General features: G+C 57.0%; 1 protein-coding gene across 1 annotated transcript; it reads left to right on the forward strand.

Annotated features, from left to right (window-relative positions):
* Positions 1 to 884: 884 nt before the first annotated feature.
* Positions 885 to 10,287, forward strand: TGM2 (transglutaminase 2). The gene is made up of 13 exons (XM_065754527.1): positions 885 to 1,072; positions 2,301 to 2,480; positions 3,854 to 4,096; positions 4,854 to 4,972; positions 5,457 to 5,585; positions 5,812 to 5,992; positions 6,749 to 6,884; positions 6,961 to 7,064; positions 7,159 to 7,398; positions 7,480 to 7,752; positions 8,865 to 9,025; positions 9,112 to 9,248; positions 9,446 to 10,287. The coding sequence occupies exons 1-13, from the start codon at positions 1,063 to 1,065 to the stop codon at positions 9,600 to 9,602; spliced, it is 2,070 nt and encodes a 689-aa protein (XP_065610599.1). The 5' UTR covers positions 885 to 1,062; the 3' UTR covers positions 9,603 to 10,287.
* Positions 10,288 to 15,122: the final 4,835 nt, after the last annotated feature.

Below are 15,122 nucleotides of genomic sequence, written 5' to 3' on the forward strand. Positions count from 1 at the left end.
CCGGGTGCACTGGCACTGCACTGTCACATGTCACTGCTGGTGGCAGAGGCTCCGGCACACTGAAGTGGGGCTGGGAGCGGGGTCAGCTCGGGACAGGCAAAACCCTGCTGCCATGAAGGGCCCCAGTGCCTACATCCCTGTAGCGGGGAGAGGGGATCCAGTCCCTGGGAGCTGGCAGCCCCTGCAGGCGCTGCTGCCCCACATCCATGGGAAGATCCAGCCCTGTGATGCCCATGGGGCCGGCACTGAGGGGACCATTGGGAGGGAGCGGGTTCCTTCCCACTGCTGCCACCATCACAGCCGCAGTGTGCACACAGGTGATGGAGAGAGATGCAGGGAGGCTTCGAGTTACCCCTGAGAGAGCGGGGTGCGCTCGCTCGGATCCCCTCCCACCTCTGTCTCTGATGCAGAACCAGCAGTGTGATGCAGAGCAGAGCGGGGTCTCAGATGGGGTCGGGGTCTCCACCGTGCTGATAGGGTTGGGGTCTTGGCTGTGGGTTCTGATGGGGTGGGGGCACGGGGAGGGCTGCAGTGCTGCTGGCAGGGAGCGGGCCGGGCGCTGTGGGGCTGCGGGTGCACTCTAGGAACCCTCCGGCAGATTTTCCCTCTGGCATCGACCCGAGCCGTGGTTACGGGAAGGGGGCGGCTGCGGCGGCTCCGAGGCGGCTGGGAATGGCCGCGTATGGAGATAAGGGACGGGGGAGGAAAACTTTATAAGGAGAAAACATTCCGGAGCTCCTGGCACCGCGGTGGGGGCTGCGCAGCCCCTCTCCCCTCCCGCCTCGCCCCTTCCAGGAAAGCGCTGGGGCTGAGAGAAGGGACAGCTCCGGGGGTGGGGCGGCAGGTGCGGGTCCGGCGTGGCCGAGCCCCCTCCACTCCCGTGGGTTGGGATTATTATTTTTTTTTCCCTCGGTTGTTTAAAATAGGTGGGACCAAACCCACTCGGTTTCCTGGAAACTTTGTTTTCGTTCCCCCCCGGCCCCGGCCCCGGGGGAGGGCGCTGCGGCCGCGTTATAAAGGCAGCGGGAGGCGGCGGCACCGGCACCGGGACCGGACGGGACCATGGCCGAAGGTAAGGGCACGCCGCGACCGTGGGGCTCCGGCCCCGCCCCGGTTCCGACCCCGCGAGCTGCGATCGTGAACGCGAAGGGCGGCAGCGGGACCGTCCTCGGCCGCTGTCGTGCGGGACGGAGCGGGAGCCGTGCCACGCACGGGGCTCCGCGGGGCGCTGCGGGACCGGGGCCGTGTGCCCGCACCTCGGCCCGGTTGGAGGAGGCGGTCCTCCCGCGGAGCTGCTGTGCCGGACGGACCCGACGGAGCCCTCCTCCGGAGGGTTTTTGGGAGCCTCGTGCGGGGCGCGGGCAGCCCGCACCTGTCCCGGAGTCCCCGGGAGCCGTCCCACCGCCTTCTGAGCGCTGACGGCCGGGGGAGAGCTGCTGCCTCTGTGCAAAGCTCCGCTCTGGGCTTAAACCTGCGGGGACGAGCCGGGACGAGGGGCAGCTGCGGTCCTGCACGCTCGTTTGCAGCGTCCCGAATGCGGCTCCTCCTCCAGCACGGTGTCACTGAGGTCGCTGCTCACACGGTGTGCGTGCTGGGGTAGCACGGAGCCCCGCCTGCAGAAAGGCACAGCCGGAGAGAGCTGAGCGAGGCCAGCACGGCCCCAGCCACCCCACGGCCCCGGCTGCTGCTGAGCTTGCTGTGTGCTCTCCAGCGTTAAATGCTCTCGTTTACTCTGGCAGCTCCGCTCTGTCTGCCGGCACAGCGTTCAGGGGTCACCGGCCCCGAGTGATGCTGAGCGATGTCAGCGCTCCCTGCTCCCAGCACACAGTGCAGCGCTGTCACGGCGTGGCCGCAGCCTGGGAACCAATCGCTGCCTCTGTCACTGCGTTTCTGTCCCATTTCTCAGCAGTCACAGCGCAGGAGAATGGCCCGCAGCTGAGGCACAGAAACATCTCTGGCATTCCCAGCGCTCAGCCAAGTTCCCCAGCACAGGGCTTTGGAGGGGACGTAGACAGCAAACTGGCACAGATCCTCCCAGAAAGCGAGAATGAGCGCTGGGCTTTACTCTGATGCTGGGTGCAGCAAGATGCAGAGCACGGCCGTGCCCTGGGGGTGCTGGGCACAGTGGCTGCACAGGGCTGCCTGCTGCACGGGGGACTGTGAGGCCCCAGAAATACCCAGGGTGGGGTTAAGGAGAAATCTGGAGTGGGGGGTGATGCTCAGGGCACATCCACTGCTCAGGGCTGGGAAATCCCTGGGAGACACTGCTGGGGCAGAGCCTCACACAGTGCTTCTTGCAGAGCTGGTGCTGGAGACGTGTGACCTGCAGTGTGAGCACAATGGCCGCGAGCACCGGACGGCGGAGATGGGCTGCCAGCAGCTGGTGGTGCGGCGTGGGCAGCCCTTCACCATCACCCTGCACTTCGCGGGCCGGGGCTACGAGGAGGGGGTGGACAAACTTGCCTTCGATGTGGAGACGGGTGAGTGCTGCAGCTCCCACCCCACAGCTGAGCTCAGGGTGCCCCCGCCATCCATGCACTCACAGGGAGCATGCAGCTGCAGGCAAACAGAGAGGAAACTCCGTCTGGGGCAAGTTATTTTAAGGATGCCATATCCTGCTGAGTCAATCAGGCCAGAACTCAGAGTGAAACTGCACCAGGACTCACGCAGGGCAAGGTTTCCTGGGAAGCTGAGCTCCTCCTCGAGGTGACACTGCACACGTTCCCTGCACGACACTGAGCAGCACGCTACCGGGGCCCCTGGGTGCAAAGGGTGGGAGGCTGCAGGCTGGCTTCCAGCCACCGCGCTTGCACAAAATGGGCCAAGGAGCTCTGGCTCCAGCCGAGGCACAGCTCTGCTGGCACAGCACAGACCAGCACCCTCACCAGGAGCTGGACCCTGGAACTGCCAGAATCATCCTCTGGGGAAAACAAAACTGCCTGGGGATGCGTGCCACCTCCTGCAGGACAGAGGGGGATCATGCAAAAATAGCACCCGTATTTTTAGAGCTGATGGATTTGCAGAGCCCTGCCCAGGCCCCCGGGATGCTGCAGCGGGACAGCAGGTTCTGCAGGGGGAGGGGGTGGAGGCAGAGCCCAGTGCTGCCAGAAGGACAGGGATAGCTCAGCCTGGCCTCCCCGAAAGGGCAGAGAGGAGAAACTGTGTCACTCTCATGAGTTCATGAGTATTCTTGGTGGCTCACTGGCGTGCCGCCCTCGCTGCGGGCGTGGGCTGGCGGGGGACCGCCGTGCAGCTGCTCCAGGCCACGATGGCCACCAGCCAACCCCATCAGCACCGGCAACCAGGGCTGGGCCGGGGCCGGTATCCGTGCTCCCAGGAGCAGCGCGTGGAGCCAGCCATGCACGGGTGGCTCGGGTTTGGCTGCGGGGCCCCACGGCTCAGGGGGGAGGCACGGATCGCTCTGTTCTCGGCTCGAGCGCTGCGGCCGCTGAGCTCATGGCTCACCGTGGGCTGTGTGCACGCAGCAAAGCTCCTGCTGAGAGCAGCCCCGTGCTGAGGGCTCCGGGCTCTGTGCCGAGGGCTGCGTGCCCGCACGGTGACCCAGCTGCATGGTGATGGGGGGGGGGGGAAGCTCATCAAAGCCTCACCCCTGGGCTGTGTGCAGGTCTCTCAGAAACAAAACCGGATGGGAATGGCCCCCTGCCCCCATCCCAAAGCCTCTAAGCCCAGATGGGATTTGTGTGGTTTTTCTGCCCGGCCCCGCTCCTGGTTCCCAGCAGGTGGCTTCTGTCCCCCCTCCCCCCTGCCCTGGCAGGCATGGGGATACCATGCACTGCACAGCCCTGCACCAGAGCCCTGGTGCTGGGGAAAGCTGATGTCCCCTTGCTCACAGGGCCCTGCCCCATCGAGACGTCGGGCACCAGGTCGCACTTCACATTGACTGACTGCCCCGAGGAGGGGACCTGGAGTGCAGTGGTGCAGCAGCAGGACGGGGCAGAGCTCTGTGTCTCGCTCTGCTCCCCCTCCACTGCCCGCGTGGGCCGCTACCGCCTGACGCTGGAGGCCTCCACCGAGTACCAGGGCTCCAGCTTCCACCTTGGGGACTTCTTTCTGCTCTTCAACGCCTGGCACCCAGGTGAGGCTCTCACCTTCCTGACACCAGGGAGGTCCCAGGGCTCTTTCCCCTCTCTATGGCTCCCTGCAGCAGGCTAGAAACCCCTTCCTCTGCTCAGGATGCAGCTCCTCATGTGGGCACTCAGCACCCGATGGCTGTAGCAGCAGCTCACAGCTGGGGAGAGGCCCCAGGGAGCTCCCAGGGATGCAGCGATGCAGGAGGCAGCACACAGACCTGCTGGGGGTTAATTACAGCTGGCAATTGGCAGCCACAGTCCTCATCTGCTCACATCCTTCTCCTGCCCCAGGAGCAGCCCCGCACTGCCCTGTGCTGACCTTGGATGAGGGACCAATTTCCTGAATCCCAATGCTTTGTGCTGGCTCTGGAGATAAGGGCTGTGAGGAAGCTTTGCTCACCCAGGGCTGATGCCACAGACATATGGGATTTGTTCCTGAAAGCGTTTCCAGTAAGGGGGGGGCGTTCCCAGCAGTGACCCCTGCGTGGGCCCCGACGTCCGCCAGCACTCCCAGTTCCCATCATTTGCTCCTCAGCCACAGAGCTTCCCAATCCTGGGGAAAAATACCCACAGTGTAAAACAAAGGGAGGGAAAGTGAAAGAGAAGTCAGGACTGAACAAAAAGAGGAAGTGGGGGCCCACTGATGCTTTCCCATCAGCTCAGGTCAAACTGGGTGGAAATTCTTGACCAGCCTTTCATGCAGGAGCAGCCCCAGCCCCCAGTGCCCCATCCCTGTGTCCCCATCCCTTCCTCTCCCCACAGAGGATGCAGTGTACCTGCGGGAAGAGGAGGAGCGCCGTGAGTACGTGCTGTCCCAGCAGGGGCTCATCTACATGGGCTCCCGGGACTACATCACCTCCACACCCTGGAACTTTGGGCAGGTGAGCACAGCACAGAGCAAACAGATGAGAACCCCATTGCTGAGCTGCCTTCAAAACCTGGGAGCACATGGGGAGCTCAGGGCTGCACGCTTCTAATCGGTGCCAGCAGAGAGCTGGCCCTTGATAGCAGCTCCCCAGGGCTGCACCAGCTGTGCTGATAACACAGCACCGTGAGCTGGGCTGCAGCACCCAGTGCTGAGTGGGAGCCCTGGGGCCTGGAGGGGTGCAGCCACATCCCACAGCTCCCTCTGGGGCCACGTGCGGGGCTGTAGCTGTCAGAACCACCCTCCCACACCCATCTGCCGGTGGAGAAATAGGTGGTTTTCCCCTGGAGATTTCTTTTCCCTCCATGCCTGCCAGCTGTCCCGGCAGCAGGATGCAGCTCCTTATCACAGCAGCACAAACGGGACAAAGTGTGCTGCCCCCACCCCCACCCTGCAACGCCTCACCCGTGTTTTCTCCCCTCTCCCTCTCTCACACACAGTTTGAAGATGAGATCTTGGCTATCTGCCTCGAGATGCTGGACATCAACCCCAAATTCCTGCGGGACCAGAACCTGGACTGCTCCCGTCGCAACGACCCTGTGTACATCGGCAGGGTGGTGAGCGCCATGGTGAGTGCTGTGCCAGTGCACACCCACCCTGTGCAGCACCCGCAGGGCACCAGCACCAGCACGCTCCCACATCACAGCCGCGTGCATCCTTACACCGCAGCCACGCGCAGCTCGTGCCTCTCCTGCACTGTGGCTGCACGCACCCCAGAGCGGCTCTGGCTGCCTAACGACGGTGGCAACACGAGGAGCATCTCCTCAGTGCCATCTCCTCGTGTCACCCCCACAGGTCAACTGCAACGACGAGGACCACGGGGTGCTGCTGGGGCGCTGGGACAATCACTACGAGGACGGGATGAGCCCGATGGCGTGGATTGGCAGCGTGGACATCCTCAAGAGGTGGAGGAGGTTGGGCTGCCAGCCTGTCAAGTACGGCCAGTGCTGGGTCTTCGCTGCCGTGGCGTGCACCGGTGAGCACGGCCCCCCATATTCCCCCCCCCCACAGCCACCTGCCACCCCACATGCACTGCAGGGAGGGCCGTGGTCGGCTCACCTCGGCCGCCGAGCAATTAAGCTCTCTGTTATTTCAATTTGTCAGGAAACGGAGAGGAAAAAATGATAAAGAGCCGCTCTGGCTTTGCAATTAGCTCTGTGCTGTGCCAAGGACAGCCCCGGCCGGGAGGGAGGGGCTGAATTTGTGGCTCAGGAGAAGGAAAGCGGCGTTAAGGTCAAGTTTGCAGCGAAGCAATGAATCCACTGAGATCAAAATAATTTCAGTGCCATCACGACTGTCAGTTTGGGGCAAAAGAGAAGGGAAATCCAAGGCCGTGCCCTGCTAAATGCACAGACACGTGGGCACGCTGCAACGCTGCCTGGGCTGCAAGCGTGCACGCCGTTGTATATTTCACATCTCTGGGATTCTGGAGAGGGGGGAGAAATAGCTGAGAGCTAAAGCAGATTTCCTGCGAATCAGAGGAGCTGACAGCCCTCCTCTGGAACATTACAACTGCTGCTCCCCGGGTGCCTGCACACAGCAGGACAGCACTGAGATGCAACGCAGGCTGTGGCACTCCACCTCCACACTCCCCCCAAATCACTCCCAGTCTCTCTCGTGCCCGTTCCCCCCTGTGCCACCAAAGCCAGCAGTGTCCCACCCCGTTACCACCCCCCGAGGCACTGCTGGGAGTCCCCCAGTGCACACCCCAACACTGCCCTGCCCCCCGCAGTCATGCGCTGCCTGGGCGTCCCCTGCCGGGTGGTCACCAACTACAACTCTGCCCACGACACCAATGGCAACCTGGTGATCGACCGCTACCTGAGCGAGGCGGGCGTGGAGGAGCGGCGCTCCAAGGACATGATCTGGTGAGTGCTGACACCACGGCATCCCCGGCACGGTGGGACGGGGCAGGAGCTGCTCAGCACCACGCTCCCCTTGCAGGAACTTCCACTGCTGGGTGGAGTGCTGGATGGCCCGGCCCGACCTGGCGCCTGGATACGATGGGTGGCAAGCACTGGACCCCACGCCCCAGGAGAAGAGTGAAGGTGTGGCACGGCCGCGTCCCCCCACGCCCTGCCCTCAGATGGGGTGCCCCTGTGGCCCCCACGGTGGCAATAGCAGTGGCCCCGCTCCCTGCAGGGGTTTACTGCTGCGGGCCGGCCCCTGTCAAGGCCATCAAGGAGGGGGAGCTGCAGGTGCAGTACGACAGCCCCTTCGTCTTCGCGGAGGTCAATGCCGATGTGGTGTACTGGATCGTACAGAGCGACGGCGAGCAGAGGAAGAGCACCCACTCCTCAGTGGTGGGGAAGAACATCAGCACCAAGAGCGTGGGCAGGGACAGCCGTGAGGACATCACCCACACCTATAAGTACCCCGAGGGTATGGCGGCCGCAGAGGGAGCGCGGGGTCGGCACCGAGGAGGGGGAAACGCCGCTGACCAGAGCTCTTCCCGCCCCGCAGGGTCCGAGAAGGAGCGAGAGGTGTTCTCCAAGGCAGAGCACGAGAAGAGCTCGCTGGGCGAGCAGGACGAGGGGCTGCACATGCGGATCAAGCTGTCCGAGGGCGCCAACAACGGCTGCGACTTCGATGTCTTCGCCATCATCAGCAACGACACGGACACGGAGCGCAACTGCAGGCTGAGGCTGTGCGCCCGCACCGCCAGCTACAACGGCTCCGTGGGCCCGCAGTGCGGCTCCAAGGACCTGCTGAACTTCACCATCCAGCCCCGCATGGGTAAGGTGATGTGGGGAGGGGGTGAGGGGGGCCCTGCTGCAGTGCTAGCAGCCGCCCCAGCACCAAGGCCCAGCTCGTGCTGGCAGCTTCCCAAAGAGGAAATCCTTCCTGCAGCCACTGACCGCGCGCACTGCGTGCACAATGGCTTGAGCAGCAATAATATCCGTGCAGATGTTGGCCTGGGCCCAGGGCAGGGTGCTGTGGGGTGAGCAGAATGCACTGCAAGGCACCCAGCAAGCACCCAGCACCCACGGGTCACCGGCTCAGCGCTCCTGGCTGGCAGAATGCAGCACTTCTGTTTAATCTCGTGGCACAAAGGCAGCATGAAAGCCCTGCTTTAACCCAGAGCAGCAGCCCTGAGCTGCCCCTGCTTTCCCAGCACCCAGACAGCCCCCACCAGCTGCAGCTCTGACCCACCCTGCAGCAAGCAGTGCCTCCTCAGCGTTCTGTCCACACTGATATACCACTGTGGCTTTTTAATCTTTAACAAAAGGATAAAGAATGCTGCACTTGGAGCAGGGTGGAAGCTCTGTGCGGACACAGCAGGCGGATGAGCACATCCCAAAGGGCTGCATGGGATTTTCCCAGCAGCTCCCACAGCCTTCAGCTGGTGGGAAAAGCAGCATTGAGCTCGGGCTGTGCCTAGCAGTGCTGACGTGCTCAGCATCCCCTCTGCAGAGGACACAACCTCCTGTCTGCATATTATTTGAGCCAGAGCTGTCCTGGCCTGAGCCCAGCACACCGCTGAACCCTGCTCTGCTGTTGTTACAAATTAGCATCGCTGCCTGGTAATTAAACACCGCTCATGATTTACATCATCTTCCTACAGAACCTTCAGGGTTTGGAAATGCTGTACAGCTGATACACTGGAACAAGCTAACTTTTAACACCAGCCAAGCTTTGCTCTCCCTACAGGGGCCCATAACAAATGCAATCAGCAGCTGCACGCTGGGATACAGCGAGCAAACATTCACTCCCCGTGCAGCCCAGGGAAGGAGATGCTGCTTTGGACCTGCAGGCTCCTGCATGCTGTCAGACCCTCCTGCAGCTCCTCTGACCCAACCCTGTGTTGGCTCAGGAGTGGCACTGACCCTGCTCTGCTCTGCCTGCAGTGCAGAGGGTGCCCTTGCGCATCCTCTATGAGCAGTACGGGCCCAACCTGACCCAGGACAACATGATCAAGGTGGTGGCTCTGCTGACCGAGTACGAGAGCGGTGACAGCGTGGTGGCCATCAGGGATATCTACATCCAGAACCCAGAGATCAAGATCAGGGTGAGCAAGGGCTCAGATGCTCCCCCATCCATAGGAGCTCAGTCCTGGCATGGTGCTGAGGTCCAACCCTCCATCTCTGCTTACAGATTTTAGGGGAGCCCATGCAGGGGCGAAAGCTGGTGGCAGAGATCACGCTGGTGAACCCGCTGGCTGAACCGCTGAACAACTGCATGTTCGTGGTGGAGGGCTCCGGCCTCACTGAGGGGCAGAGGATCGAGGAGCTGTAAGAGCCACAGCTGGGCAGAGGGGAAGGGGCTGGGGGGGTCCTGGGGCCCATAGCAGCCCCACAAGGACAAGGTGGGAGTGGGGCTGAGCTGGTCCCAGGGCTCAGCTGTGCCACATGGGACCTGGAGGTGCCATGGCACAGGGGGAAGGAGGCCCTGGGGGGCCCCACACACTTGACCCCTCCCCTCCCTACAGTGAGGACCCCGTGGAGCCGCAGGGAGAGGCCAAGTTCCGGATGGAGTTCGTGCCACGCCAGGCCGGGCTACGCAAGCTGATGGTGGACTTTGAGAGCGACAAGCTGAGCGGGGTGAAGGGCTACCGCAACGTCATCATCGCACCCCTGCCCAAGTGAGGGCCTCCCTGAGCCCCCACACTGCTCCAGCCCTGGGCAATGCTGCAGACAAACAACTGTAAACCTTAGCCTGACCCACACCGAGGGCCCACTGCCACCGCAGCCCCTCTCCATCACTGCCATCCCCAGGGGGTGGGTGGCAGCAGATGCTGCCAGGGCCAGGGGACAGTGACAACCATGGTACTACTCCCTGTGCAGCCGGGGCTGAGCCATCCCTTCTCCTCCTCTCCCTCCCCACGGAGGTGGATACAGCCCCAGCTTGGGGCCCTCCTGCAGCAGCCCAGCAGAAGCCTCACTCATTTCTGCAGCTCTAAACACGCCCCTGGGACGCAGAGCACATTTCATAACGCAAACAATAGAAAGACAATCTTCTCCCGCACCGATCGCGCAGCAGCAGCACTCAGCCTGCCAGTTAAAATGCTCTGAATGCCATTTGGTAGAGAAAAGATTGTATACTGTGAGCACAAAGCTGTTTATATGCTATATACACATATAGCATAAATCTATTTATAGCTCTATAAATACATACTGCCTAGACCCCTGCTGCATAGGTAAAGCAGGTTATTTGCTATAATAACTGTTCCTGTCACCACAGAGATGGTGTGGTGAGGAATGGGACGTTGCCTTGACGGGAATTAACTATGCAAGCACTGAATAAAACCTCTATTTTTCACTTATAAAGCCATGCCTGGCTCCTGAGCATCCTTTCCCCCAGAGGGGCCCAGCAGGGCCTCGCTTCCCCTCCCTCCCCCCTCTCCTCCTGGCTTCTCACCCTCCATGCAGCACTGAATCCATGGGGCAAAGATGAAGAGTGCCCACCCTACAACATAGGGACCACGGCTCTAGGGGCAATAGGATGGGGTTTGTGCCCACCCCCTGCAGACAGGGGAGCACGAGTCAGCCCCACACACCAGCAGCACCAAACCTCAGGGATGGCCACTCCAAAGCACGGCCCCAAAAGTGCCCCAGAGGGTTAAGAGGGATAAGCCCAGCACTGCTCACCCTTGGCAGGAGCATTGCTCAGAGCCAGAGATGATGCACAGCCATACTTTAAAGAGCATTTGTTACACGCAGCTCTGCTGAGCCAGGCTTCAAGCTGCTCAATGCCTGGTTTAAAAATAACCAGCAGCTCCTCTGGTTCGAAGCTGGGTCCTGATAAAATAAACATTAGCACAGCTCTTTCTGAAGGTCACTGCCATCCATCCAAAGCACAGCAGAGCAGGGCTGCTTTGACAAGGAACAAAGCCTGCATGGCAGGCACCAAACGCTGCAGTTATGGTCTGTCTCTGGAGCTGGGCTCTTCCTGGGTCCAGTTTCTCCTGCTTTATCCCCAGCCACCCTGCAACCCCCTGCACAGTCCAAGCAACTCCACGCTGTGGGTTTTGCCCTATATGCTTCCCAGCTGATCCAGCAGTCCCTAAGCACAGCACTACACTATGGGCACAGCCATGGCCCTCCTCCTCCTCCATGGCTGCTCTGCAAGCAGTGTTATAGATATATCAACACAGACAGCACCCGCTGCCCAGGAGAATTCTTAATGCAGCATTAGCCCAAGTGCCAAAGCTAAGTGAGACCATTCACACGTGGAGGAGTGGTTATTAATACACCACAGCTTGCTGAGATGCTGACTGGCCAAGAATCAGCTGTGAGCTCATTTCAGTCCCAAGGACCTCTAGCTTGGCTTTATTGATGGACCGAGACAAGGAAAAACCTCCCATAAATCAGAGTGCTGCTGAGAGTTCTGAGGGATTGTCAGGTCTCACCAAAGCCCTCCCTGATGAGCACGGGTGGATTTTCACATTCACCCATGGTGCAGGCAAGAGAAAAAGCCAACACAGACACAAGTGACAATGCAACACAGTGGTCCTAGCACACCCTTTACCCTCAGTTTCCTGGACAGCACTCAAAGCATCTTACAACCCATTTGTGACTGCTGCAGTGGGGCAGATGACCATCACCTGCTGTGCTGTCACAGCAGACATCCCATCACCTCCCTAGAACAGGAGCTTCAACAAATGCAGCAAAAGCTGCACTGATCTGCAGCAAGAGGGTGCCAGTGACAGAACCAGCACAGCACTGAGAGCAGCCAGCCCTGCACTGCCCCCCCCTGCAGGAGGACCACAGCCCACCCCCACCAGGATCCAGCGACCCACAGAGCTCAGCCTGCAGGTGTGCACAGCTCACACTGCTGCACTCCAACCCTGGGGCTGCTCAGCCCGAGCCTCCCCAGCCCAGCCCTCCCACCACCATCCAACCACAGCCCGCTTGTGAAACCACTGCTGGTATTTCCTGGAACGCAGTGCTTGGAATTTGAGGCTCTTTACTTGCCACATTTTAAGAGGAACATTTGTATCCTTCTTCCCTGTAAAGAAATGACTACATTTCACTTGGCTACTCAGACAAGAATTTACTTACTAAGGCGATACAAAGGTAATGCATACCGTGCTAATGCAAATTCCTTTACCTTCACAGCATGGTAAAACGGAACCTCCAAGCTCTCCAGCTTCCCTGTTCTTCTGGGCATAGCTCACTTTTCTTACTTGCTTATCCAAACGTCTCCAGAACACAGCTAGCCCCAGGAAATCTGGTGGATTCCAAACTTGCAAATGATAGCAAAGTTCAGATGGGAAAGAAGCAGCTGATTCCTCTGGCACTCCCCTAAAGACAAGCAGAATTTCCTTATCTCACCCCTCTCACCAGACCATCACAGCAGCTATGTATGTGATGACTCGAATATATACATATATATATTTATTCTTTTTTAATGAGATTTGTATTTTGTTGGTTTGCTTTGTTCTGCACAGCTCTGAATGCTAAGCCACCTCTGACCCGACTTCTTCCAAAGCTACAGCTCTGGACAGGCTCTGACCTACAAAATAAGTTGCCCAAGGTATAAAACCTGTTGACACATACCAAACTTGAGAAGTATTTAGGGCATTTGTTTGTCCTGAAGTTTCCTAAGAACAGCCTGCCTTCATCATTTTCCCACTGTGGACACTTGGCAGCAGTACCCACCTTCCTTTTGGCACTACACACATAGGGGATTTACCCCATACCACTGCTCATGACAAGATTTACAACCCTTTCACCCACAAGGGTAAAGATTTGCCATTAAGATATAACTCCTATTTCTTCTGACAGTTCCTTTTTTTCCCCCCCACCTCTATTTCATGTTATCCTTCATATCCTGAGAGCTAAGGTGCTGCTCCAGCTACATTGCAGACAAGCCCAGAGCTGAGCAGCTTCCTTTATGCTCTTTCCCCAGACTGGTTTGTGGGGGCCAGCTACACCAGCCTTGCTTCTCCACCCTAATTATAACCTGTCATCTTACAGACCTCAGCAGTAGTTAACCAGAACCCAGCTCTCACTCCCTACAGATGTGTAAGCCGACGTCAGTTCATTACACAAATACCTGGTGAGCAGGAAGACTGAAGGGAATACACCACAATGCACTGAAGTAGTTAACTGCATAGGGAGCTGCAAAATAGCTTGGAGGAATTTGTTTCAGCTCTGCAGAAAAAAAAAATATATAAAAATAGAAAAAAATCTCAAAGGCAAGAAAGGACATCCAGTACTCAGCCACATCTCAGGTCACCGAAACCTCTCTAGTTCCTACCAACACCATACAAAGGCTGCTTTCCACTGGAAGGAATCGTTTCAGACTCCCTTCTTCTCACAGGGAGCTGCAGATCAAACTTCCTGCAAGTCAATTACAAAAGCAGACTAAATATAGCCTCCTTAATGAAAGATTTGTAAATTGCTAAAATTGTAAGCAGCTTTACTGACACTCTCCAAGGCACACGAAACAATTACCAAGTTTGCCCAAAGAGACTACTGAATAGCAGTTAATTGGAGTGAAGAACCCACAAGCTCCCCCCAAAACCTCTAAGAGAATTAATACACAAGAAGATGTGAAGATCCTCCTCCTCTAAAGCAGAAAGGCTTTGATTATGCAGCATCAAAACCCTGCAGGAGCAGCAGCCCAATGCTTGCACAGGGAAGTCAGTTTCCCAGCTTCCAGGTTTGGTTTCTGTTTGTTTCAAAACCTAATTATTTACTTGTCCCCTGTACAACCTGAATTAGTTCATGAGTTAGGAAGCCAGACCTCCATGCCTTGTGCTCACCACGTCAGAGCTCAGTTCTGAGGAATGCACTTTATTTCTGCTGCAGCAGTGAACTGAGAAAGCCGTGCATCGATTCGGAGTCTTACTGTTAGAAAATGCAGATCACAATTTGGGTTTGTCAAAATAATGGTCACGTCTTCAACCTCGGCCGTAAGGACAGCTCAGCAGCCCCTAGCTTCAAATACAGAGGGGAACAACACAGAAGTAAAACCCACAGTGCATCCGAGCAGCACCTGCACTGCAAATAAAAATGAGTAAAACCACCACTATTCAACGACACCCTCTTTATTCAAAAATATAGATCTATGAGACATTTCAGAATATACTGCTGTCACAAACGGCAGCCTATATGTCTAAATTAATTCCTAAAACAATTAATATACAGATTTAAGCATTAAAAAAAAAGAGACACACCTTGGGGAAATCGGTTTAACCTTGAGAACGTTACTCAGTCCAGCAGATGCCCTTTGCCCAAAAAGTAAAACCCATGAGACTTAAGTTAAGCAAAATAAAACACGCACGCACACTTGGAGGAAAAAAAAATGCAAAAACATTTCAATAATAATAATAAAAAAAGAGACATACCACTTCCTCACACATGATCTGCCCAAAACAACAGCACGAGATGGCAACACATCTGTATCTTTTTTTATGACAACTTGGAGTTGGGTTTTTTTTGTCTTACAATGGATACATGTAAAATCTGTGGCCAAAACCACTACTGGTTACAACAGAAATCCACCTCCTGGTTTGGGATGCTGAGCTTTGGGTGGGTTCCTTCGTTTCCCTTGATTTTTTATGTTTTAATTTTTGGCAAAAGCAGAAAGAACAGGGTGCTTTACATAAGTGTCATTTGGTCCACAAATGGTTGCAAGATCAAACCAATTCATGGAAAGAAACAGTTCTCTGCCATTGTAAAATTTCCTGTAAATGAAAAAGAAAGCACATTTCTTGGCTGGGCAATATGGGTGCAAGAAGTTTCCTTTAAAAAAAAAAAAAAAACTGAAGTTTTTAACAGCTAAATGACCAAAAACGTGATGTTATTTGACTGAATGCAAATAGGCAACTGAATACTCCACAAAATAAATTAATGAGGACGAAGACCAAGATTTGCATTTCTATAGGTATCTTCTCACATCTTTGACAGCTGCAGCTTAAGACTATAGTGAGGCACAAACACAGCACATCAAGGTAACTAACTTCAGCCCCTCTGTGACAGAGCCCGTGTTGTCAGACCAAGTGTTTCCAGAAACTTCAGGTGCTCCATAGTGACAGATAATGATCAAAACTGAATTTTTTTCCCAAATCGGAATGGTTTTCAATGATCAGAGTCCAGCTTGATAGACCTAACAAACAAACAAATCTAAAGACATCCATGGCAGCTAAAACATTAGCT

This window comes from Cyrtonyx montezumae, unplaced genomic scaffold (genome assembly GCF_038088225.1).
Source record: "Cyrtonyx montezumae isolate F1298 unplaced genomic scaffold, pur_monq_1.0 scaffold_9, whole genome shotgun sequence".
Classification (NCBI taxonomy): domain Eukaryota; kingdom Metazoa; phylum Chordata; class Aves; order Galliformes; family Odontophoridae; genus Cyrtonyx; species Cyrtonyx montezumae.